The following is a 25,345-nucleotide window of genomic DNA, read 5'->3' as shown; positions in this document are numbered from 1 at the left end:
AAAGCTCACTTGTACTCGTATCCGAGCTCGACTTGCATCATGAATTGAAGGGAAAATTTAACTTACTACTACATCATGAAAAACGGCATTCAAAAGTTGGTAAGTTTATTCAAGCTCTGAGCATGTAAGAGGGTGACTGTATTCAATATTTAATGGCCATATAGTTTTAATTTAAAATTACGACATTTGCAAGTATTTTTTTTTAATTTCATTTTAAATTCAGACAGTTTGGGGAGCAATCTTCAAGTTATTATTAATCAAAAAAAGAGATGTAATTATTTGTCACAATTGGTTACAATAAATACTAACACGACTTGTTTAACTGGTCAGGTATTGGTACAATCGTAAATGAATCAACAGGCGCTATCAATCATACATGTCATTCTTGTAAACGAAGAATATTTTGAATACTTTTTGGCATTTAATTAAATGACTGCTCTCTATGATAACTAGCTTACATTTCAAATGATATAAATTTATTTACATCGTTTTCCATTCCAAGCCATTTTTATAAGGAAATATTTCATTTTAGCACGCAAATTTAGCAAAGTATTATTTAATTTTTTGTTAATGTTTGAATGCACTTAAAGTCAATTACATTTAGCTCGGGTCGTGGGACGATGTGTCAGGAATTTATGAATCGTTGGCGGCAAAGCCGCAGAGGATCGCGCAAATTTTTGATACAGAAGTAAGCGCGTCGATGGGTGAATCGTCGACGACACGCAAGCTTGGATTGGCCCGTCCACGAGGTACTCGAGAACGGGAATCCATCGGCATTATTTTTTTACTTTCACGCTCACGGGGGCAAACGGGCGAGGAGCGCGAAAAACAGCCGCTCGAGGCAAAGAAGCGCGACGAAGCGAGTATAAGAAGCGCAAAGAAGAATCGCTGGTCGCGCTTCAGGCCCAACCTTTGCAGCTCTTCTTCCCATCTATATGTACTATATGTAGACGTGTCATCGTCTGCAAAACTGTTTTCTGCAGCTGCTCTCCACCGCACAAGCGATATATAGCTATATAGGGGGGGCCCAGTCGTTTGCTGGACGCGCAGAGCAGAGCACAGCAGGCAAACCAGCAGCACCTCATCAGCGATTGCCGATCACTCGTTTGACGCGTTCTGCTCGTTTTCATCGTCTCGCTCAATCAGCATGGATCGCAAATGGGACTGTGAGTTTTTAACGTGGCCTAATTGTACTTTTACTTTGGGGCCTTGGCCCTTGACCGAACGTCCCTATTCCCCTAATTGCTACCCACTTGAATCGATCCGTACCTGCCAACGGATAATCCTCGGACGGCTATCGTTTCGCTACCCATCGTTTGTTCAGCATTGCAGAATGCGCGCCAAAGCCATCCGAATTTGTTCAAAGCCAATTATAATGCCCCAAGCTCTTGTCGATTCTGCCTCGTAGTCGCGATCGTCGAGGCAGCTGCGTCGCGATATTGCCTTGCTCCGTGTTAAATCTCAAACGTGTCCCGTTATGAATTAACGTTCGTGTTCGTACGCGTGTGTTCCTCTTCAAAAGTCATCGTTCGCGATCGAATAATACGAATGTTTAAACTATCGACGGGCATCGCTCGGCGACTCGTTCGTTTCTGGACTCGAGAACCAACTATTTACTGATTATTACAATACAGCTCTCTTTGGCGTCGTGCATCGAGCGCCTTTGCTCGTCCACTTTTGCTTTCTGGCCATCCTCTATTCCTATATGTCATTTGCCAAGGTCGAATCGCGAGGCTAATTGAGAATTCAGTCGAACGCGTGCCATTTCCAAATATCAGGCTGGCTCGCGCGTGTCCGCGAGCCGAACGATTTCGTTGGCTACTTAATTTCGATACCTGTTGTATGTGTACGACGATTGAGCAACGGATCGTCGTCGTCTCGCGCGCGCGCGCTCATGCAACGGACGCCGTTTTTTTTAATTTAAAAACTCCATAGAAAGCCAATGACACTGGGACGCGATATGGTAAACGACCTTGAACTCGCTTTTCTTTAAACTTACTTGAATCTTCTCAATCTCGTGTATGGTGATCGGAACGAATTAATGTTGACAAAAAATTTTGATCCTCGAAATTTCATCAACGATGTACTATTCGAGATTCGATTCTCATTTAAATTAAGACCATTGATTCGCAAACTTTTTTTTATTCAAATAAAATGGTAAAGTAAAATTTCTCAATAATATATAAATAATAATAAGTAGTAAAATGTCGTTCTTAAAAATTGATCAACGTATCTTTTACTCCAAATCAATTTGAATTTCAAGCGGAGCTCGAATAAGAAAATCGAGCCGGCAAAAGAGTCGAAATACTCGAGCGAAAAATTGAATATTCGAATGGGCGAAAAATATTGTCGGGATCTTACGAGCTTTCTGTCGATTTTGCAGACGATCTGGTGCCCCCCGGGCCGTTCAAGACGATCTTCGTTACGGGGGGCGCGGGCTACATCGGCAGCCACTGCATCGTCCAGCTGCTCGAGAACGGCTACGAGGTCGTGGCCATCGACAATTTCGCCAACAGCGTCGAGGACAAGCACTACAAGGGCGAGTCGGCCGCCCTGAGGCGCGTCGAGGCCATAACCGGCAAGAAGGTGCACTTTTACGACTGCGACATGCTCGATCGCGAGAGGCTGCGCAAGGTCTTCAACGAGCACAAGGTCGACGCGGTCGTCCACCTGGCCGCCATCAAGGCCGTCGGCGAGTCCATGGAGGTGCCCCTCCAGTACTACAGAAACAACATGATCGGCGCCATCAACCTGCTCGAGGTCATGAAGGCCGCCGGCTGCTTCCAGCTCGTCTACAGCAGCTCCTGCACCGTGTACGGCGAGCCCAAGTCCTTGCCCATCACCGAGGACCACCCGACCGGCTGCATCACCAACGTCTACGGCAAGACCAAGTACTTCATCGAGGAGATGTTCAAGGACGTCTCGACCGCCGAAAAGTCCTGGAACATCATTACCCTGAGGTTCTTCAACCCGGTCGGTGCTCACAGCAGTGGTCTCATCGGCGAGGACCCCACCAAAAAGTACACCAACCTCATGCCTTACATATCTCAGGTGGCTATCGGCAACAAGCCCCACGTCACGATCTTCGGCGCCGATTACCCCACCGAGGACGGCACCGGTATCAGAGATTACATCCACGTGATGGACCTTGCCTCGGGTCACGTGGCGGCCCTCGAATGCCTCCACGATCGCCCGAGTCAACGATTGAGGGTCTACAACCTCGGCACCGGTAAAGGTGTCTCCGTTCTCGAATTAATCAGGACTTTCGAGGAGGTCACCGCGACCAAAGTACCGTACGTTATTCAAAGTCGACGAGACGGTGACATATCCTCCATGTACGCCGATGCTACCTTGGCCTGGAAAGAGCTGCAATGGAGGGCTACGCGAAATATCAAAGAAATGTGTAAGTTGAGCGCGATATTTTCTATTTTATACAGCTTTTGAAATTTCGTAACTTACAGGTGCAGATTTTTGGAAGTGGCAACGATTGAATCCAAATGGCTATCCAAAAAATGAAAACTCAACCAATGGCATTGAAAAACCCCAAGTCCTTAAAGAAATCAATTAAGAAGAAACTCTATACTTAACTTTTAAGAGTAAAAACGAAATTAAAATTATTTATTATTTATTAACTCTTAGGGTTTTTATTGATACTTCATAATTGCATTTATGTTAAAACACATAATACATTATTGATATTATTGATACTTATAAATTAAATTTAACACAAGTAAAAATACTCAGTTTTCTTTGTTATAACTACTTTCCAAACAGAGATAAGTGCTGGAATTTTAAAACTTCCAAGCCAAAACTTGTCCACTTGGGCAGTAAATATCTAGCAAAGATTTCCAGACAGTTTGGATCATCCGGTAGATATTCCTTAAAAATTTCTGAAATAAATTATACTTTACTGTGTATAAGCCTAATTCCTCCAGATTTTAAGAATTCACTGGCTTACCTGTAAGTGGTGGCTTATGAGAATGAATTGCACTTGGAACACTAACAATAATCTTACCATCTGGTAAGTTGATGTTAGATAATTTTGAGCCAATAATTAATTGCTCATATGGCTGTTTTCCATGAAAACTGTTGAAGTTGCAAACTGGTTGACCATTTTGAGTGATCTATTTTCATAAAAAAATTAATGAAATTAATGCACTTCAATTCATCTAAGTTTTGAGTTAATGTAACTTAAAAATCACCTTGAGCCAATACCACTTTGCCTTAAACTCTAAGCCCCAAGCTGTAAACATTTCATTCAATATACTTTCAATGTGAGAAGGAGCATTGGTACACCAAACAGCTACTATTCCAGTTGGTTTCAGTAATTTACCAACAGGGATGTCTGCCACATCTTTATTGTACATCATATCATAGCTTAAAATAGTATCATGAAAAAATGATAATTTGCAAAGGTGAATAAAGGATTCAATGGTAACTCACCTGCTTTCTTCTAATTTAACTTTTTTTCTTCTAATAGATTTATTCCACCAAGGAGGGTCCAATAGAATGAAATCATATTGATTCGAAAGGTCAATCATACTTTGCAGTTGTCTGACATCAAGTGAATAAAATTGACATTGTTTCGGAAAAATGTAGCGCTCGTTTTGAAAATTAGCGACGATGGCGCAATTTTTCGCATTACCTCCGTTAAAGTTTTTATTGAACTTGCGAACACTGCTGTCTTGATAAAACTGCTTGGATTCTAGTCTCGATTGCAAATTACTATCGTTGATTTGATACTTGGCCAGCAGTTGAAGAGCGATTGCGCGATCAATAATTTTTTGGCCTACCGATTCGACGAAACGATTCTGCAAATGTAGTGATTTGACGATTTCTTATAAAATCGGATAGTTCAAACAAAATATGCCTATCATTTTCAAAGAAAAGAATAAATTCCTACTTGTTGAAGGACTTGATCAGGCAGACTCGACTGTGTAGACTTTCGCTTTTTCGCTTTCTTAGTTTCAGTTGAGCATTGAGGGCCGTTTTGATTATTTCCTCTTGGCGCTTGATTAGCTCGCAAAAATTGCGAATTGATTTGGAAAATAGCTTGGTTGAATCGAAAAGCTGTAATTTTATCATCATCTTCGACTGTATTATAAACGTCATTTAAGTAACGTAGATGAGATATGAGCCAGCCCTCGTTTGTAGTCAATAAGATACTCATTGTCGTGTGTCAGGAGTTGATTTAGTTAACTAGAACCCCCAATTACTAACTTATTAGAATATACAATTAAGCCCCAGGTAAACAAAGGGTTGGCGGGGATGAAAACAAAAGTTACTTTTTATAGAAAATACTACATGAAGGTTAAAATATGCTTAGAAATTCTTAGGATGAGGGACCTTTCATTGTCCTTATTTTTTCCGATTTGTCCGATTGCAACACTATTAGCTAGTATAAATGAGAGAAGGTTATTTTAGTAATCACGTTTTTTATATTTCATGTTGCTCTGGGGGTAGTAATTTGAAACTTGTAACACGAGGGAACGGCGAGTACTGCACTGTACGCTAGTATTTGTATCCACTGCTGTCGGCTCACGAGGCACGACTGGACGAGTCGCACTGATCAGAGAGCTGCAGCAACAGCTTTTACAGCGGACTGCTCGTGTTTAGCAAGTGCTGCAAGACAAACGGCACAATAGCTTATACATTAGGCGGCTAATAGCCAGCGATGCAGGCGCGTATATTACCGAGCAAACATTCTATACTTACATATGCGAGCAACAATCTTGTATTTATCTCACCGAGACTTGCAAATCGCAGAGTGTGTATACTGTTGCGGGTGGCGTTCAATCGAGCTGCTGTTTATCGCAACTTTTAACATTGTTCATATTGTGAATTAATATCGTCGCCACGTGAGTCTTGCAATTAATACAAGATTTGTTTCAATTTCGTTTGCAGCTTTTTTCTACGTACATGCATTACTAAACTAAATAACGTTTGTGCGAGCCTCGCTCGTTTAATTGGCTTCGGTTGCAAAAAAAAGCTGAACAACGCTGAAGAACGAGCTGCTAGCTATCGTACACATCTGTGTTAGTTTGCTTGCACAATTTGTGCTGGTTATTGTACAGTGTCGACGCTATACATTAGTTATATTAGTTGGTGCTATATAGGCTGCTGCAAACAGTCAAATGTGCGTCGGTGCCTGCCGCCCGGCATTATCGGGCCTATGTCAATGATAAAATGTGAATGCTGATCGTCGCCTTACTGAGAAAGCTTCGCAAAGCATAAGATATTTTTCCGCGATTGTAATCTACGACCTCTCTGAGACATTCTGCACTTCTCTCGTTCAACAGCAACACGAACGTTTCAAATCGCAGTATTGGTGAGTTGATTGTTTTTATTTATTTCCTGTGCTTCTCTCTCATTCTCCCTCTGTCTCTCTCTCTCTCTCTCTCTCTTTCTTTCTGCATGAATGTTATGTGTGTGCGGAGGCAACCATATATTTATAAAGAGTCCTATAATACGAGTCAAGGAGACGAGAGCTTTGCCTTATTGCTCAAGGTTTTGGGTTATGAGCGCGCGGCACGTCTTGCTACTCGCTAGTACCGAGAATTGGAACTCAACACAACTCGAAGAGTGAAAGAGCGAGTGCGAGACAGCGATAGAGAGAAAAAAAGATAGAGCAACAGGCCTGCGTGCGTCTATGTCTTATTTATTGGTTTTAGTTCTATAACACTGATTAGTGATAAAGTGATTACTGATTTATGTTGGTGTGGTTCGCGTGCAGTTTTTCTCTGGTGCTACGTTTATACTATTTGCACGTTGGCTGGAAACTACCAAGTATTACCTAAAAGTACATACGCGTTATGAATTTTTTGGCTTTGAAAGATTGCTCGTCTCCACACAATTTGCATCAATTAAATAATCATATTTTCTTCTTCTCCTTTATTATTTCTCTTCTTTTACTTTTTTTACTAATGTTTCCTACTTTTTCCTTTGAAAATTTCATTTTTTTTGTACTGATTTTATTGTTTGCATCAAGACTATTTGTAAAAGTTCACGCGATAAGTAAATGCCGAAGTATTCAATATTTATAGGTTATAATAATAATGTCAAATTGTAGTTTTTCACTCTCACTTGTTATTTCCATTGTATAAGTGTAGAGTTTGTATTGCTTAAAATATAAGCATTTTATAGTTCAAATTTCTAAAAATATTTCATACTTTTATATCATAATTATATGCTTTTTTTTGTAGTAATAAGTCACTTGTGGCTTAAACATCAACATGGAACAAAATGATGAAGTTTGTGATCAAGAATTAGCAGTGAGTTCAGGAGCTGCCAGTTTTCAGCAATTAGTACAAGAAATTGTTGTTCAAAACAACGATCAAGAAAGAGACATAATTAACTGCCAGGTACAAAATGTAGAAATAATTTTGCCCAATGATTATGTTACAACACAGCAACAATGTGACGATAAATCAGTATCTGAAAATATTGTTAATGAAAAGCAAGAAGCACAATCTGTAGATGATAAATACCAGTATGAGACTTCTGAAGAGGTATATATAAATATTTTTGCTACTTTAAAATTTCATTCAATTTAAAATTTGAACTGACATATTGATATAAATTTTTTAATTGTTCTCAGTCTAAAATACAAGATTTTCTCATTTTGAGTGAAATGAATTCAAGTCAGAAAAGTTATGAAACTAATCATTCTGATACAGCAACAACAACAGAAAATAATGTTACACAAAAAGAAACTATTAAAGAAAATAATGATGAGTCTATTTCTGATAAATCTACAAACACTGTAATCGAATTATCTCAATCAAAGGACAATCAAAAATCTGATAACCATGATATCTCAAATAGTGATCTACCTCTTTCAAACAATGATCAAGATGACGCCATTCAAGACTTTGATGAAACTACTAAAAGTCTTCAAGAGGAAAAAATTTCTGTTCCTGTAAATTCAACGGAACCTAATTTAACTGCTAATGCAATTGATGCAAAGATGACTAATAATACACTTGCGGAAGATGGAAAAGCTTCTGTTATTGAGAATCATAGCTCTAACACATCTGAAGTTGATTCCACTTGTTTAAGTAAAACTGTATCAATCAATAATGATGCAGAAAAAGTTACAAGTAATACTGATGATCATGAAATGATAGTTGAAACAATTGAAATAACTGAAGTAACAAATTCTGATGATTTATCAATATTAACCCAGTATAAATCAAATGAACACACTTGGAAAGAAAAAACAGAAATAGAAAAAAATCAGTGTGCAAGTCAAGATACTTGCAATAATGAATCAGAAGAATCATTGGAATCAATAAAAAAACAAATATCTAATAACAAACCTGAAACATTTAACAGTGACCATTCACCTTCGACTAAAAAACAAGAAGATAAAGATGAAGCAATGGAAGAAGATGATGAAGACGATTTGGAACTTCATTTGTCCAATCAGTCTAATGAAAAAAACAAGAGTGTACTGCAAGATATCTTCAATGACTGGAGTGAAGAAAATGGTGAAGAAGAGATTCAAAATCAGGATCAAGAAGATGAGGTAGAAATGGAGCTTCAAAGCTTATTAAACGATGGGGTGACCTCAACTCCAATCAGGAAAGTAGAAAAAAAAGGCCCTTCTGACAATATTAAAAAAAGTAATAAGTCACCTACCAAAACATCCGTCAAAGGTAATCAAAAATAAAATTGTAATTTATTTAAGTGTTTCATTAAATCTATAAAATTGAAGATCATTTGAGTCTATTTTAATATCTTAAATTATTTTCAAATTTGGTCTTACAAATGTGAATTCAATATAATAATATTTAGGATTTATGAAAGCTAGTTGATGTTAATTTACTGTTATCAAATATTTTTCATGTATTTTGTTCTTATATTGCTGTGTCAGGTATCAGTAAAGTAAAAATGTTAACAAATGAAAATTTTAAACATACCATCATAGTTTTCTAGTTTTAAGTGTTGTTATTTACTTGAGAGTTTCAATGATAATCGGCGTATAATTTTATTTCAAAAAGTGAGAAGAAGAATGTCTAAATCAATAAAAAGTATTTTTAACGAAATTGTGCTGTATCATGAAAATGATAAATTTATGCTTAATTAAATGTTTTTTATTTTTCTTAGATTCTTCTCTACCTAACAAAGTCGAGGTAGATACCAAAATGAAACAAACTTCACGCCCAGGCGTGAAAATTCCAGGTGCACATTTAACGAGTCAAATTGCTTCATCTGCAGAAGTTAATGAAGTTCTGAAAGAGCGCTTGAAAGAAAAACAAAAAGACTTACAAGTGCCTAAAACTGCTGATATTGTATTTGTAAAAAAAATCACCCAGCGATTATCTAGTCATTTACTAGCAGCTGCAGCAACAGGTATATTATCGCAAGAACCAACATCTCTGGATACAAGCAAAGAATCCGAGACCAATAAAAGTTCTTCAGATAATAACGATCTTCTAGCAATTTTGGAAGGTGATGTTGATCCAGATTGGTCAAATTTAAAATCAACCAGCAATACAGATGAAGTCAATAAAGTAACTAGCACTGTTGAAGTTCATAGCTCAGGTAAAGTTATCTTTTGTTGTACCTCTCATAAAAAATATACATAATAATAATTATTGTTAATAATCTAATTGATGAATATTTTAGAAAACAAACTTGATCAAGTGACTGAACGTGAAATTGCTTTAAAACAACTGCGTGAGTTGCCAAAAACATCCTGTAAAAAAAACATTTCAAGCGTTAATAAAAAATCACTTACGAAGAAATCCGCCAAGTCAATAAAAACGTCACCAGGGGATGATGAATCAGATACTATTAATAATATAAGTTCAAATGAAGAAGAAACTTTATCTAAAACTAAATCTCCCAAAGCCAGTGAAAATGAAGAACTAGCAGTGAAAAATGACGAATCCCGATCCGGTCGTAAAAGAAAGCTTACTGAAAAAGCTCGTGAGTTCACGGCTAAAAAATTAAGAGTGCAGAAAAACAAAGATGGTAAAAAGTCTGATTCTGACAGTACTGCATCCTCAGATTCACCTAAAACGGACCCTAAAAAAAAAAGGGATAGTGTCCAGTCAGAAATGAAGATGGAAATTACAGATGTTAGTAACATCGAAGAAAGCCCTGAAAATATGCTGCAAAAATCTGCTGATGACTCGAATGATGAAGAAATTAAGAAAACTGACAGTGAATCTCCCGAAGAACAAGGACATGTAGAAACAAAAGTCAAAGAAAAACAAGATGTAAAGAAAAAAATTAAACTGGTCAACAAAAATGCTTTAATATCCAAGAAAAAAAATGCTGTGAAAAATTTAGTACGAATGAAAAAAGCTGTTCCTATTTCAAAAGCCAAAGTAAGTTATTAGATTTGAAGTATTTTTTTATGTAGTTGTAAACAAACAAGTTAATACAATTTATTATAGGTAACAAATCAAGCAAACAAACCAAAAGACAAAGATTCTACAGACTCGTCTGGAGCAGTTGTACAAATAAAGAAACCTCGAAGTGAAATTGATAGGTTGCTTCAAGATGAGGGAATTGTCAACATGCTGTATGACGCAAAACAAGATACAAGAAAACGAAGAGTACCAATTACACAGAGTCAAAAAAAAGTTATGGATCTTGAAAAAGCTGAAAGGGAACTTAAACAGAGAGCAAATCTTGTCAAAAATGCAGTGCTTAAATCCAGAGGTCAATCTGATTCTGCAAGCTCACCTAGAGCTAGAAGAAGTCTTACTGTAATTATAAACATTTTTTATTTAAATATGGCTTCAATTAAAAATAATTTTCGATTTGAAATGAACACAAAATGTAATGATGTAAATGTGTTTTTTATGTAGGCTTCTGCAACTGAACTGTCTGCCGCTCAAAATGAAAAAAAATCAACGCAGTCAAAAGCATCGTCCAGCTTCATAAATCCAGGGAAACTAAAAAATGCTGCCGAAGCATCGCGCATAATAAGGAGGCACTCTTCATCTTCTTATTCAAGTGCTTCTGGTGCTAGTCCTAGGGTTAGCATAGATCTTGGACAGCCACCAAATGATTTACTTGACTTGGAATCATCTGGGATTACAAGAAAAGCATCAGTGGATTCTTATTCTGATAAGTCAGATAAAAAAAGCCGCACAAGAGCATCAGCTAGAATTTCTGAATCTGAAACGAAAGAGGTTTCTGAGAAAACTGATATTCATAAGGAAACGACTAATCAGCCAAACTTGAACGAAAGCGATTCCCTAACACACGTTAGAAAATTATTTAAAAGCAATAACAAAAGTAGCAAAAAATTTAAAAAAACAGATGAAGATTCATTCGATGCATTGACGAAAAATACTGACATTAAATTGCCCGAAGATTCATCTACAAGTCCTGCCAAAGCAATACATGCTGTAGAAACTAATACTAACTTACCTTCTAAAAGTAGCTCTAGAAAAAAGAGAAGTATGGTGTCAGCTAATGATGAATCTATATGTGAGTTTCGAAATAAAGAAGTAAGCGTTAAAAGGCACGGTCGTCTTGTACAGCTAATATTGACACCTTGCCACAAAAATTCCGGAATTAGAAATGCACTTTCTTTAGAGGTTTGTTTTATTTTTATGAATTTAAAATTTATAATTTTTATCTAATTTATGGATTTATATATGGCAGGTAATGAAAGAAATTCAAGACGTTCTGGAAAGATTAAAAGACGATAACCGCTGTAGTGTAGTTGTACTTACATCTACTGGCACAAGTTTTTGCGATGGCTTAGATTTATCGCAGATTATAGAGAATAATGAAACTGAACGAAAGCTCAAAGTTACAGCAATGGCTACTGCTGTAAAGTAAGTCTTTACAATCATCATTATAACAAGTCTTTATTGCTACTACGATAATTACATTACAAACTTATACGTTTTTTTTCCAGAGAATTTATTAAAACGTTGGCTGCATTCAATAAGCCATTAGTTGCGGGTATACAAGGAGATGCGATTGGTCTGGGCGTTACAATGCTACCACTATTTGATCTAGTTATTGCTAGTGATAAAGCAACATTTGAAACACCTTGTTCCAAACTTGGACAAATAGCTGAGGGTTTAGCTGTTTTAATGTTATCAAATAGTTTTGGTAGTTTAACGGTATGTTCGATACTCTTCATAAAAAATAAAAAAATTTTTGATTGTTAACGAGAATAAATTATTTAATTTACAGACAAATTATTTGCTTCTGGGTGGTCGACCTTTGACAGCTAACGAAGCCTTGACTGCTGGATTCGTCACAAAATGTTTGTGGCCAGATAAATTCCAAGTTGAATTTTTGCCCTCTCTTAAAGCAATGAGCGAGCAATCTTCACAGGTGAGTACAAGTAACCAGAATAATGATTTAATATATTCGATCGTCATTATCTTATATAAATTATTGTTTTAGGCCATGGAAACTACGAAATTATTGCTTCGCAAAAGTATGCGTGAAAAATTGGACGACATGTTAAATACTGAACAAGACTTATTGATTAAACAGTGGTGTTCACAAGAATGGCAAGATGCAGCAAGAATTTATGTCAAAGAGAAAGGGCAGTAAATTAATAATTTATTGGTGATAAATGTTCTTCAAATTTTTTTTTTTTTTTTATTGTATGACAAAAGTATGCATGAATTTTTTTTTAAGCGATTATGAGGTTGTAATGTACAGATTAAAAAGCTTCTATATTATTTTTAATTTAAACAAGCAATTGCTAATGTACTAATAAGTAGTATACATAATCGTGTTTGATATGAGTTATCAAAGAAATTCTTATACTGGCATTTTAAAATGTAGTGTACTGTATCACAAAAATTTAAATTTCAATAGCTGAATATTACAATTTTAATTTTTTTTATTGAGCTGTTGAAGTAATGAAATTTTGTGATATTTCATTTCATTATTGGAAAGCCACCAAATAATCAAAAATCTTATTTCACCTGAATTACAAAATTAGTTTTTCAGTTAGTTTGATTTTTATTTATTTTTTTTATATTGATTAATACATTTTTTGGTACAAAATTATACACAATAGAATATGATGCAGCGAAAAAGGCTAGAACTACATAATAGTAAAAAGCTTAATCATTTATTTATTTATTTATTTTTTTTTTTAAATGCAGCATTTCTTTGTAAATTCATCATTCTCAAATTATATTCCATCAAGTTTTGATTTTGAGTCTATTCAATTTGTTGAAATATTTATACGTGCATATTTAAACATGATAGAAGTTATATATATATATGTATAATTAAAAAAAAAATGAAACTATGTTTTGTATGAAAAACGTTAGATCGAAGCTTTAGTTTTTCACGTCTAAGTGTTTTGTTATTTTGTCTATGGTTTGTGTGATAACTATTTTGAATATTCAAAGTTTTCTCGTTTTTCCAAAATACTTAAAAATTATCACGTCAAACTCACGAATACGAAGATTAATCGATGTCAAGTCGAGCAATCAATGAATGAAGAAAATGTAATGTGTGAATGAATACTAAAATGCAGACACCAATCATCATAGATTGATGAATATTGTGTGAAATATTTTACACTTGTGTACGAATAAACGTCGATGAAATAGTTGTATAATTACCAAGTAAGATAAAATAATATAGAATATTTTAATATATTCAGCATTAAGTTTAAGTTAATTACATGTAACAATCATGTGAATCATTGAAAAAGAAAAACAACTAAAAACATACAATAAGAACAATATATTTTGTAAATGTTCTAGGTGATAGTACGGATCAGTTCAAAATCTCTCGCATTAAATGTTTTGTTGAATAATATCTCCGATAGTTGCAGAGGTTTTCCATAATGTGAAATATCTCATATTTTGCGGAAAACTTGTTTGCCCTCGGTTATATTAGTTTTGACTATCATCTATTTATCAAAAATAATTTTGTAAATTCCTAATTCGATCTTATAAATTGTTTTTTCGAATCTTACATTACAGTTGAATCATTTATTCCAACCATTTTTTAAAAAAATTTATCGATCGCGAGCGCAGCAGTTGCATCGAGTGTTAAATGTTGTACGGTATGTTTAAGCCGCCGCATGTGTAGGCATTGTTGGCGGAGCTCTCAGCGATCGCGCCATGTGTTATACGAACATTGCAGACACGTCGGTAAGCATGCGTAGGATATTATATGTGTACGAGTGAGCGACGAGCGTTACGTGAGATCTGGCCTCTGTCTGAACAGTTGCCACACGTCTAGGCTGATCTGCGCGCTGCGCCTGGCTCATCGCTCGAGTCCCAGTGCTGTAGTTCAGTCAATGCACTTTGTGCACACGGTGTGAGTTTTGGCAATAATTAACTACTAATTCTCGAGCGTATCGAGGCTGCCTCAGTAATTTGCAGTTACGACTGAGTAAGTAATGTTCAAGATTGATTTCGCGCGAAATTTTTGCGAGATTTGCAACAGTGTCCAGATAAATAATCGCGATCAACTCGGTAAAAACTAAAACAACCCGCTGTCACGCATTGCGCATTTGAAAGGCAGGACGATTCGCGCGAATTTTTCCGTTAATCAATTCGTAAACCGTCTGGTAGCAGCAATCTATAAACATACACCGAGTGCGCTTGCCTTTATATAGGTTAGGTAGGTGCGCAAATAGAGAGCTTATGTGTAAGCTGCTGACTGCTGCTTCGCTCGAAGTCGGAGTGCTTATGCTGCTCACTTATTTGCGATTGGATTTTTTGCCCTCGTCAGTCTAGCGCTTGCAGCGCAGTTATTATCGCTCTCGGCGACAATCGAGCTTTCTTTACATAAAAAAACGTATTAGGCTGCACAAGTGAGTATGTGAATCGACAGGGTCTAACGGTCGTGTGTCGATTGAAAAACGACTAGCTTTCGATTTACTCAACTGAATTCATCCGTATGAGGCAACACGAAACTCAACCCGTTGACGCTCAACTCTCGCATTGTGTGCAATTAACGTTATCAATCAAAAGAACAAAGTACAGTTTTAGTGCATCTAAACTGATTTCACCAAACAAGCATCGTCTTATTTTATGTTTATAATCGAAGCATTAGATCGCCTGCACGATTGTTGGTGTGAGCTGAGTGCTGCATCTCAACTCCACCAGTCAATATTGACTCATGTGATAGATGAAGTTTTCTCAAATTTTTGTGGCCCTGCAAAATCATGAATGAAAGTTTCAATCCGCGTACGAGAGCCCGATGGAATCGTGGCTTTTAATCTTCCATCTTTTCGTTGCGTCAGAATTTCTTGAGTATTTCGAACCGAGTAGGGTTGAAATAAGTCGAAAACTTTTGTAAACAAAAGCTGTTGAGCTTCCGTGCCTGTCGGATTAGCGAGCGAGCATAGTTTTTGAAGGTGCATCTTTTTCCGTTATGCTCGGGAGCGTGTTGAGCCTCGTGGACTTGCCGGTATCGTTGAGCCTTGATCGCGTTCAACGTGTAATGCCACGGAACATGATCAATTTTCAAGCATTTGGAATAAACTTCGAGAGAGCGATCGAAGGAATTAATTTTGTGCCTGTCTCTGATGTTTTGTAGGTGCGAGTTGCGACAAGCTGCATAAAACGCGACGCTTCACAAGCGCCAACTGCACAGCTACGACAGCGTAAAAGGATTACGAACTCAAGAGCGGGCTGACGGTCGCTCAACGCCGTTGTGGACGTATTTTTGCCCAGAAGCTGACGCCATTTTAGGTGGAGAGAGAAAGAGAGAGCGAGAGTAGCATTTGCCAGTGATCCCCGATTGCCATTGCCCGTATACGTGTTACGTATAGTCTGTCTCTTTCTCTCCCGAGTAAACTTATATGACTGTATCGTTCGAGCCTCGCTATTGAAGAAAATGGTGACCAGTTCAGTGTTGTTATAAGCATCGCTTAGTTTTATCGGGTATCCAAACCATGTTGCAAGCGTACGATAATTTGAGCAGCTGATTAACGACAAGCAATTCTTTCATTTCCCGTAACTCTTACACTCTATCGTTACGGACAATGGAGGCCGACGTGAGAAGGCACAACACTAGTCTACAAGGAGGTAATATCTCATTTATCTTACGTATGTGTATAGATATATGTCAAGTTTGAAAACTTGCGTTTACGCTAAGTGTGTGCGTATTATCATGATAACTGTTCTTTGCAGAACTTTATTTTCTCATCGCCAAATTTCTCTCCGACGGACCGTGCAGCGAAGTCGCCAATGTAAGACCTCGGCTCTTTATTCATTTCTCTTTCAGGCAAAACTTTTACACTTACTAAACCTTCAATTTTTTCACATTTTACAGGTGTTGAAGAGGCAGTTGGAACAGGCTAAGGTAAATATCTTCCTTTGCTTACACGCACGGAGCAACGTCAACTGCCGCATTTGACATTTACACGTGCTTTTTGTCGCGGGTCAAAACAATGACCTAATTTGTTGATATTTAAGAATTTTTAGAATTTATTTCTGTTCAAACAAAACGGAAAAAGCCTTTTTTTTATTACTAAAAACTATTTTTAACAGGAATCAAAATAACATCAAAACAAGTTTTTTAATATTTATAATTATTTATAAGGTTTATTTTTTTTTCAAATTTTGTATTTTATTCGTTACAGCTTTTGCCTTCAAGAATAGATTGGCTAGGCAATCATCATGAACAAACTTTTGAAGAATTGGTGAGTATTATCATTTTTTCAAATTCACAAAAAGTTAATTATTTTTTTGCAAATCTGAGAAACTTTACCAATCATAGGCCCAGCTGCTTGCTCTACAGTAGAGCCAATAAAGAGTATAGTAGTGGTTTCTCCCACTCTCTTATCTTTGTTATACATGGCTTCAACTGCTTCCCCTTCTCAAAATTTGTTTTCACATCTGTTTTGCTCTCTTGAACATGAATAGCTAGCTTGATATTTTTCTTGTGCTCCCCACGCCTGATCTTTCTAAAAAGTATTTACATTTTCTAAAGCATTTAGAACTAGGGTCTCTAAAAAACTATGTGTACCTAAAGAGATTTAAAAGAAAAAATTTTCAAGTATAATATCTATCATACGAATATACAGGAATGAACCAAAGTCTTATTGGTTTAACATATTATTTTTTAACTGCTAAAAAAAATCAAAGTCTAGTATATTTTATTTATAATTGATTTGCTATTGATATAATATAATTAATTTACTCTTTATGTAGTTTCACTACTAGTAAAACTCAAAATTATTTTATTAAAAAACTCTTAGGTCCATGACTAATTATTAAAATACATATTATTTTGTGGGTTTTAAAATATAATTTAAATCACTGATTTAATTTGATCATTTATAATATTAATTTTTAAATAATCAAATTATTTTCTTAGGAAACAAAATATCCCCACATTGGAACACAACATTTGCTTCAATTATGTCAACGTATGGGGCCAGTGCTGGAAAAGGATGTTCCTCCTATCATCAAAGGAGCCGCATCAATGCTTGGTGCAGGCAAACAGTCCATGCTTCGCACCAAAGAAGGTATGGGCTCAATGAAAGTTCTTTTGTTATTGAAATTATTGAATGAATTGAATCACTATTTATTTCAGACATGCTTCATTCGTTTCGAAACATATCAACATACTCTGCAAGATTCGGTGGAAAACCTGTCTTATGTCCTTCAGATTTTTCTCAGGCATTAAATATTGTAAAAGTTCTCCAAGGTCGAGAAAATTCTGGTCCAATAAGTCGGCGTGAAGCCATACCTACGTCAATTTATAGTAAAATTCAAAAATATCGTCACACATTGGGACACTTGTCAGCTGTTTACTGTGTACTATATGATAGGACAGGAAAATATGTGATTACTGGTGCAGATGACCTATTAGTTAAAGTGTGGAGTGCAATAGACGGACGATTACTTGCAACTTTCCGTGGAGCTTCATCCGAAATTATGGATATCGCAGTTAATTTTGATAACACATTATTAGCTGCTGGTAGCTTAGATAGAATTCTTCGTATATGGTGTTTTCAAACTATGTCACCAGTAAGTTATTTTGTTTCACCATTCAATGAAAGTAAAACAAAAAATTATTATAATAAATAACTGCTACTATACATTTTCTAGGTGGCCGTTTTGTCTGGACACTCTGGTATGATAACCTCCGTCAATTTTTGTCCAATCAAATGCAATGGAGACAATTATCTTGTCACGACTAGCAGTGATGGATCGATTGCTTTTTGGCCACATCATAAAGAAGGCAACGATAGAGTTATTTTCCAGTGAGTATTTTTTTTAATAGAATGGGATACTCACTGAATATAAATAAAACGATGAATATATATTTTTAGATCGAAACCAATACAATATCATGAAAAAATACGTCCAGGACAGGCCCAAATGATTTGTGCTTCATTTAGTGCTGGTGGCTCATTTCTAGCTGCCGGATCTGCCGATCATCATGTACGTGTTTACAGAATGATCACTAATGAAGGGCCCAAACGGGTTTTAGAAGTCGAAGCTCATTCTGATACCGTTGACAGTATTCAATGGGCTCATTCTGGACTAAAATTTATATCTGGTTCAAAAGATGGAACAGCCAATATATGGCACTTTGAACAACAAACTTGGCATAATCAAATGCTCTTTATGACCACCAAATTACCTGGGTAAGCAATGTTATTCTATTTATATAATTGTCTTAGTACCAGATTTTTAATTCAGAAACGTTTTTTTGTAAAGTGGCACTGAAGCTGATGAAGACACGAGTAAAAAGCTTAAAGTAACCATGGTATGTTGGGATCGAAGTGATGAATTTGTTGTTACTGCTGTCAGTGATAGTACACTCAAAATCTGGGATTCTAAATCCGGCAATCTTATTCGAGTTTTAAGAGGACACTTGGACGAAATATTTGTACTCGAATCCCATCCAATTGATCCTCGTATTATTCTCAGTTCTGGACACGATGGTCAACTTTTCGTTTGGGACGTTTTGATTAATAAGCCTCTCGCTAATTTTCAAAATGTCATTGATGGGCAAGGTAACGGTGCCATTTTTGATGCCAAATGGTCACCGGATGGTACTATGCTGGCCGCTACTGATTCACATGGTCATCTGATTATGTATGGCTTTGGTTCAATGGCTGAAAAACAAAAGTTGGTTCCTAAAGAGTTATTCTTTCATACTGATTACCGGCCGCTTATTCGAGATGCAAACAATTATGTGCTGGATGAACAAACACAAACAGCGCCACATTTGATGCCGCCGCCTTTCCTAGTCGACGTTGATGGTAATCCTTACCCACCTGCCATACAAAGACTGGTACCAGGTAGAGAAAATTGTCATGGCGAGCAACTAGTTCCTAATGTTGGAGTTGGGGCCAATGGTTTGCCATTTTTTTCCATTAATTAGTGGTTGTCCCACTCTATATGCACAAATTATATTTTTATGAAATTATAGGTTTGCAAGAAGTAATCGATGGGCTGCCAGGAGAAATGCCGCGTTCGAACATCGAAGCCTTGATTGAAGAGTTAGCGCACCGTCGACGTATTCCTGGAGCAAATGAAAATCAGGAAGGTATCAACGAAATTGAAGATGTAGATATAGAGGGTAATGACGACAATATAAATGAAAATGATCAAGAACAATCTGTAGACCATGCAGTAGTACCTGTAGTTTCTAATAGATTAAACAATGGCACAAGTAGACATAGCGAAAACGTAGGTGTTCGTCAAAGCAGTGGTAATTGGCAACATGACAATACTACACCCTGGAACAAACCCATACTTGTGAAGCCACTGAAACGTGCTATTTTACGTACTCAATATTCTCAAATGTAAGATTTAACTAATCATTTTTTGTAATGCAAATGAATTGTATAATGAGTTTTGTTTTTGTATGCGTAGAAACGAATTGGCTGTTATGGAAATTGATAATTATGAAAAAGAAATGCAGAAGAAAGCCCAGGTTACTAACTCTTTAAGTCAAAATAAATTACAGGTCAAAGGAAAGAGAAGAAGTCAGGTTTCTCATGGTTATAGAACCAGATCTACCCGTAGTAATGAACCTGTCGAGGAAGAGGCAGAAGATGAAGATGATTCTGAGGTTAGATAACTGATCTTATTTATTTAAATTTGTACTTCGAGTGTTACTATTTTTACCTTAACTATTTTTTTTTAGAACGAAGCTTCGGCATCTTCAGAATCGTCGAACTCGTCAAACGAGGATGGATTAAGTTCAGATAGCCCAAGTTCTGACAGTAGTGATGAGTATTCAGATTGGATAGCTGATCATGGAGAAATACTAGAGCCACCAAAACGTAGTAAAAGAAAACGCGTAGAGAGACGATCTGAAACACCTCCCAGTGATGCGGAGACGAAAAAAAGAAACCAAAGACCTAGAAAAAAGGTAGTGATATAATTTTAGATTCAATTAGCCTCTTGTAAGAGTTCAAAAACCGATATACTATTTTATTTTTATAGGCCAAACCATATGTTGGAGAACCGACTACCATACCTGAAATCTATCGACCGTCGGAATGGCTAAGCGAAGTAATACCAAGAAAAGCTCCTTATTATCCACAGATGGGCGATGAAATAGTTTATTTTCGTCAAGGCCATGAAAAGTATTTAGAGGCTGTACGAAAATTAAAAATTTATGAGCCTAGTAGTTCTTTCGAACCTTGGAAAAAACTCGACCTTCAGGTAATTATTATCTTTTTCACGCGTAAAAAAGCAATTTTAATGACCTCTGTTTTTAAACTTAATTTAGGCTCAAGAGTATTGCAAAGTTGTTGGTATAAAATACGAGATTCGTCCACCACGTTTATGTTGTTTAAAGCTCGCTCAAATGGACGCTGAAGGTCATTTGACAGGTGTATCGTTTCAAATAAAGTATCATGACATGCCAAATGTTTTGGATTTTCTCGTTCTTCGTCAAACTTTTGATAATGCTCTCGAAAGAAGTTGGAGCGAAGGAAATAGATTTAGGTGCATGATTGAAGATGGTTGGTGGACTGGTCAAATAGAATCTGTACAGCCTTACTCCGAAGATTTTCCAGCTTCATACTTTCTGTGTTTCACTGTCAGGTGGGATAATGGTGAAACAGAATGTATGAGTCCATGGGATTTAGAACCTATAGATGAAACTCGTAAGTCATGATAATTTACTTTGATTTATACGTTATGGTATTATTTTTGAGTTCTTTTATTAAAAAGTTTTTAATAATATTTACAATTAACATTTAGGTTTATCAGCAGACGTAAATGGAGCAGTACCAATTTTGCCGGAAGAACTGGAAGAAACTTTATATCAGCCACATGCAGAAGAATGGCCTCTCGGAGATCGAGAAGCTTCTTGTCGAAGAATACTGCGTGGTCTTGATCAGGTCATGACATTATCCGCGGCAGAACCTTTTAATGCGCCTGTCGATCTCTCATTATATCCAGCATACGCTTTCGAAGTGGAATATCCAATTGATTTATCAACTATAAGAGCCCGCTTTGAAAACCGTTTTTATCGACGTATTACGTCTGCTCAGTTTGACGTACGTTACATTGCAAGTAATGCTGAAAAATTTAATGAACGTCACTCTCAAATTGTAAAGCAAGCCAGAATAATCACTGACATTTGTCTAAGAATAATCAAGTAAGGATATTTTATTTTCAAAACGATTTTGATTCTTTGATTCTTTTTATTGGGAAATAACTTTGTTTTTGAAGGGACGTGAATGACGTGGATGTAACAGCTGTTTACCACGGTATATCAAGTAATTATCATTCATCATCAACGGAATCAGATGTCGATGTTGAAGATATTAATAATCTGCCATCCACAAGTGGACAGGTGTCAACTAGAAGAATGGTTACTAGACGTTCCAAAAAGTCTCTATTTGATTCTAAAAATTGGAAAGAAAACTGCAAAACCCTTTTAAGAATGTTATGGCAATCGCCAGATTCACAACCGTTTAAAGAACCTGTAGATGAAATGGATCATCCTACGTACAGCCATATCATTGAGACACCTATGGACTTGAATCAAATTCAAGAAGATTTGCGAGGAGATAATTACGAAACTCTGAACGACTTTGTCAAGGATGTAAGATTAGTTATTTCTAACAGCCGACGTTTTAACACTAATCAGAGATCTAAGGTAAAATTAAACTTTCATTTAAGACAAACCTATTTAATTAAACATGCCACTATTAATGTTAAATGGAACTTTTTTAGATATATGCCATGACTGTCAGGTTATCAGCGATGTTTGAAGAACACCTGAAAACGATAATGAATATGTATAATTCTGAACAACGACGTAAAAAAAAGACAAAAACTCGAAGTAATAACACTAGAAAAAAGAGTACTCCAGCTAAACAGCTGAGTAATGGAGCAGGTACGGGCACCATAAAATAAATAAAAAAAGATTATAAACGAATAGTTGTATACAAGAATTATTTTCTTTCAGGCCCAACTAGAAAACCAATAGTTAGCAGTGACGATGAGGATGTAGAGGATGACGAGATGCAAGTGAATGAGGTAGATGATTTCAGCGCACCTGGTCCATCTTGTTCTACAAGAAATAATACTTTGCGTAGCCGAACTCGTCGAGCAGAACGAAAAATTATGAGTTCTGACGACGATGATGTCGAAGTAGAAAAAGAAGAAAAAAATGATAGTCAGTCTTCTAATGTTAGTACAAGTGAACAGAGCGACGATAGTAAACCACGTCGTCAAACAAGATCAAGGAAAAAGAAGCATGATCTCAATACTTATGACGATGACCATTCTTCGGACGAAGATTTTGAACCTACCCCACGAGGAAAACAGACTCGTAATATTCCAATAAAGAATTGTCGAAAAACCCGACCGAATCGAACAGCCACAAACGGACGAAAATATTTGCATAATGATGACGAAGATGACGACTTAGACGATGCAGATGTCAAAGAACCTCAAAAGCAACAAATTAAGAGAAATGGCATTAAAGATAAAGATAATGACAATGAAGATAGTGAAGACAGTGAAGATGACGATAACGAAGACAGCGATGATGATGATGACGGAGAAGAAAGTCAAGATAGCGTAAAAACTATACCTAAAATAAATACGAGACTTCGAAGGACGCCTCAAAAGCGACCTATTTTGGAGTCTAGTGAAGACGACGATGATCACATTGGTAACGTGGTGGAATGTAATATGACGGGTACAGTGGAACACGATGTATATACTAATAATGAATCTCTAACAGGCTTCGACCAAAAAAATGAACAAGAAGAAAGTGACGATCATAATCACGATAATATTAATGGAACAGCAGAACAACAAAGTGACACTGATTATGATGACGAAGACGATTCGATGGAAAATCATCAATCATATAGCAATTCATTAGATTCACAATCAATCAAATTTCCAACGCAAAAAACTTACAGAACATTGGATGCAGGAAGTATTGGTCCTCGAAAATCTAGTCGACAACGTACTGGTGGTATTAAACGAGCACGTTATAAGGAAGAAACCAGCGACGAAAACGATGACGACGATGATGACGATGACGATGAAGATGATTATGATAAAATGAACCGCGGCCTGCGTAAGACTATCAAAAGAAGTAAAAGAACTAATAAATCATACTGCGAAGATGAAATGAGTGACGAAGAAAATCAACAGCGATCTACCCTTGGTGTTAGTGTTAGTAGTCGGGGACGTATCAGGAAAATGACCCCTAAAGCTATGCAGGCATTTAGGTAATAGTTGTTGAATCGACCATCAAGTATGATAGCAATCGACATATTATGAATTTTCGACGAATTTTATTCTCGAGAATAAAAAAATCAAATGTCCTGTGCAGAAAAAAGATAGAACTACCAATGAAATAATTATGGACAAGACATCAATGATAAAATTTATCATTGTTTATTTGACATCAATTTTCATGTATCACAATTCTTCATTATGAAATCTTCCTCGGTTTTCTGCCTTCAAGTCTATTCTTGGAAAAATTATTAATTTGGCAAATGTGATTACATTATTGATTATGTTATTTAATCATAGGAAATGTAAAATGCAGTTTCAAAAGTAATTTCCGACTTTTTATCAAAATGAGTGATTCCTTGAATGAAGGTAATAATGTTAATTTCTTTAAGTTAACTATCAAAAATATTTCATGAAAGTTTTATTTGGAAAGAAACCATTCAAAAATTAACATATAAAATATGAATTGATTGGACTGGTAATTTTTTTGAATCATTACAAACGAGATCTAAAATTTTAATTTTTAAATCATGGCTGAAAAGCAAAAAGAATTTTTTTTTTAATTTTAAATATTATTTGGTTATATCCTTGAGAAAGTTTCTTCACGATCTTATATTGAAAAAATTATCATTTGACAGATTTTTTATTAAATTATTTTGCACAATGAAAAAATTGAGCAAAGTTAAAGTATTCATTAAATTTTATAAATTAGATGCAAAATAAAGCTGACAATTATTATTATTATTCTTCTAATGTTAATTAATGTCGTATAAAACTTGAAAATGTTTGATGTTCGATTGTATGAATTATGTTCGACACAAAATAGTTGATTTCTTTTATTAAAACTGCCAATTATGTCTTGTTGGTTTTATATGAAATAATAAACGTACATCTTGCAACGTTGCTTGCATAAGAGTTTCAAAAGTATCAATATGTAAATAAAAATTGTATACTTGATGACTCGTGATTCAAAATCATTTCATCAATGTAAATTCACCTGTAAATTATAACACATAATTACGCGCAATTAATAAATTTTGACTGGTAAAAGCTCTTGTGATACTAGTTGTATAAGATAAAAAAATTAAGATATATACTTACTGTGTAAAGGACAATTGAATAAGTGGGTTTAACAATGGCTTATTTTTCTATTTAAAAATAAATATTGCGCAGTCGAAGTTTATCGAATTTATTAAAACAAATTCGTTTATTATTAATTTGTGTATTTTGGTGTGCAACTGTTTGAAACAATAAACAACTTTGCCACATATCTATATTTGACTTATGTATATAAATGTTTCTAGAATTAATTTACTTAAGTATAAGAATCACTGTTTATTTACTTAACTCGATGATCTTACAAGCATAGAAGCTTTTCAAGTGCAACGGCATAGGCCCATTGTAAAACGTAACTTTGTACAAACAATGGTAACAAATAGTATTGATTGAAAATGTATCAATAAAAATTGATGAAAAAATCATAATTCATGATACGAACGTATACTTTTTTATTATCCTTTTATTTTCGTCCTTTTTTAAGATAAAATTATTATAAAGTTAAACTTTATGACTAAGAAGACAAAGGAACAAAATTAAAATGAGATATTCTCAAGTGCCAAGTACATAATACGAGGTATATTCCCGATTAATACACAAACATCATTTAAAAAAGTAGGCAGTCTTTCTTTAATAAT

General features: G+C 35.7%; 4 protein-coding genes across 9 annotated transcripts; 3 read left to right on the top strand and 1 right to left on the bottom strand.

The window, feature by feature from the left end:
* Nucleotides 1–972: 972 nt before the first annotated feature.
* Nucleotides 973–3,568, top strand: LOC106648655 (UDP-glucose 4-epimerase-like). Its single transcript, XM_014365719.2, has 3 exons — nucleotides 973–1,166; nucleotides 2,384–3,403; nucleotides 3,462–3,568. The coding sequence occupies exons 1-3, from the start codon at nucleotides 1,148–1,150 to the stop codon at nucleotides 3,566–3,568; spliced, it is 1,146 nt and encodes a 381-aa protein (XP_014221205.1). The 5' UTR covers nucleotides 973–1,147.
* Nucleotides 3,569–3,681: 113 nt separating this feature from the next.
* LOC106648656 (methyltransferase-like protein 4) lies at nucleotides 3,682–5,996 on the bottom strand. Of its 2 annotated transcripts, XM_023458467.1 has the most exons (6): nucleotides 5,716–5,996; nucleotides 4,904–5,622; nucleotides 4,444–4,811; nucleotides 4,203–4,377; nucleotides 3,959–4,124; nucleotides 3,682–3,890 (listed from the first exon to the last, which is right to left on the bottom strand). In XM_023458467.1, the coding sequence occupies exons 2-6, from the start codon at nucleotides 5,168–5,170 to the stop codon at nucleotides 3,760–3,762; spliced, it is 1,107 nt and encodes a 368-aa protein (XP_023314235.1). In that variant the 5' UTR covers nucleotides 5,171–5,622; nucleotides 5,716–5,996; the 3' UTR covers nucleotides 3,682–3,759. The 2 variants fall into 2 exon arrangements, with proteins under 2 accessions (XP_023314235.1, XP_023314236.1); XM_023458468.1 differs by lacking the exon at nucleotides 5,716–5,996 and having other exon boundaries at nucleotides 3,828–3,879; nucleotides 4,904–5,707.
* Nucleotides 5,997–6,132: 136 nt separating this feature from the next.
* Nucleotides 6,133–12,863, top strand: LOC106648654 (uncharacterized protein PF11_0213). Of its 3 annotated transcripts, none has more exons than XM_014365717.2 (11): nucleotides 6,133–6,328; nucleotides 7,203–7,508; nucleotides 7,598–8,657; nucleotides 9,109–9,546; nucleotides 9,631–10,337; nucleotides 10,407–10,721; nucleotides 10,824–11,561; nucleotides 11,629–11,804; nucleotides 11,888–12,098; nucleotides 12,172–12,315; nucleotides 12,388–12,863. In XM_014365717.2, exons 2-11 carry the CDS (start codon nucleotides 7,233–7,235, stop codon nucleotides 12,538–12,540), a joined length of 4,218 nt encoding a protein of 1,405 aa, XP_014221203.1. In that variant the 5' UTR covers nucleotides 6,133–6,328; nucleotides 7,203–7,232; the 3' UTR covers nucleotides 12,541–12,863. The 3 variants fall into 3 exon arrangements, with proteins under 3 accessions (XP_014221203.1, XP_014221204.1, XP_014221201.1); XM_014365718.2 differs by lacking the exon at nucleotides 6,133–6,328 and adding an exon at nucleotides 6,475–6,641; XM_014365715.1 differs by lacking the exon at nucleotides 6,133–6,328 and adding an exon at nucleotides 6,648–6,799.
* Nucleotides 12,864–14,186: 1,323 nt separating this feature from the next.
* Nucleotides 14,187–25,135, top strand: LOC106648653 (bromodomain and WD repeat-containing protein 3). Of its 3 annotated transcripts, XM_014365714.2 has the most exons (20): nucleotides 14,187–14,352; nucleotides 15,505–15,995; nucleotides 16,101–16,159; nucleotides 16,243–16,272; nucleotides 16,553–16,612; nucleotides 17,290–17,440; nucleotides 17,509–17,945; nucleotides 18,027–18,181; nucleotides 18,251–18,568; nucleotides 18,642–19,285; nucleotides 19,360–19,735; nucleotides 19,806–20,004; nucleotides 20,080–20,307; nucleotides 20,382–20,603; nucleotides 20,671–21,049; nucleotides 21,147–21,546; nucleotides 21,621–22,050; nucleotides 22,128–22,290; nucleotides 22,363–23,073; nucleotides 23,146–25,135. In XM_014365714.2, the coding sequence occupies exons 2-20, from the start codon at nucleotides 15,953–15,955 to the stop codon at nucleotides 23,646–23,648; spliced, it is 5,508 nt and encodes a 1,835-aa protein (XP_014221200.1). In that variant the 5' UTR covers nucleotides 14,187–14,352; nucleotides 15,505–15,952; the 3' UTR covers nucleotides 23,649–25,135. The 3 variants fall into 3 exon arrangements, with proteins under 3 accessions (XP_014221200.1, XP_014221198.1, XP_014221199.1); XM_014365712.2 differs by having other exon boundaries at nucleotides 14,188–14,352; nucleotides 22,363–25,135; XM_014365713.2 differs by lacking the exon at nucleotides 14,187–14,352 and adding an exon at nucleotides 14,677–14,776 and having other exon boundaries at nucleotides 22,363–25,135.
* Nucleotides 25,136–25,345: the final 210 nt, after the last annotated feature.

This window comes from Trichogramma pretiosum, unplaced genomic scaffold (genome assembly GCF_000599845.2).
Source record: "Trichogramma pretiosum strain Unisexual culture from Peru unplaced genomic scaffold, Tpre_2.0 scaffold69, whole genome shotgun sequence".
In the NCBI taxonomy this organism is placed as follows: domain Eukaryota; kingdom Metazoa; phylum Arthropoda; class Insecta; order Hymenoptera; family Trichogrammatidae; genus Trichogramma; species Trichogramma pretiosum.
The sequence above is the reverse complement of the archived record's forward strand: the minus strand, read 5'-3'. Positions and strand labels throughout refer to the sequence as shown.

Coding starts and splice junctions, on each gene's coding strand:
- LOC106648655 (XM_014365719.2), top strand. Junction 3,404..3,461: donor GCGAAATATCAAAGAAATGT/GTAAGTTGAGCG, acceptor CGTAACTTACAG/GTGCAGATTTTTGGAAGTGG.
- LOC106648656 (XM_023458467.1), bottom strand. CDS start 5,170: ATGAGTATCTTATTGACTACAAACGAGGGCTGGCTCATATCTCATCTA. Junction 4,125..4,202: donor CAAAGTGGTATTGGCTCAAG/GTGATTTTTAAG, acceptor TTATGAAAATAG/ATCACTCAAAATGGTCAACC. Junction 3,891..3,958: donor TCATAAGCCACCACTTACAG/GTAAGCCAGTGA, acceptor AATTTATTTCAG/AAATTTTTAAGGAATATCTA.
- LOC106648654 (XM_014365717.2), top strand. CDS start 7,233: ATGGAACAAAATGATGAAGTTTGTGATCAAGAATTAGCAGTGAGTTCA. Junction 7,509..7,597: donor AGTATGAGACTTCTGAAGAG/GTATATATAAAT, acceptor AATTGTTCTCAG/TCTAAAATACAAGATTTTCT. Junction 12,099..12,171: donor ATAGTTTTGGTAGTTTAACG/GTATGTTCGATA, acceptor TTTAATTTACAG/ACAAATTATTTGCTTCTGGG.
- LOC106648653 (XM_014365712.2), top strand. CDS start 15,953: ATGGAGGCCGACGTGAGAAGGCACAACACTAGTCTACAAGGAG. Junction 15,996..16,100: donor CAACACTAGTCTACAAGGAG/GTAATATCTCAT, acceptor TGTTCTTTGCAG/AACTTTATTTTCTCATCGCC. Junction 20,604..20,670: donor GGAAAAAACTCGACCTTCAG/GTAATTATTATC, acceptor AACTTAATTTAG/GCTCAAGAGTATTGCAAAGT.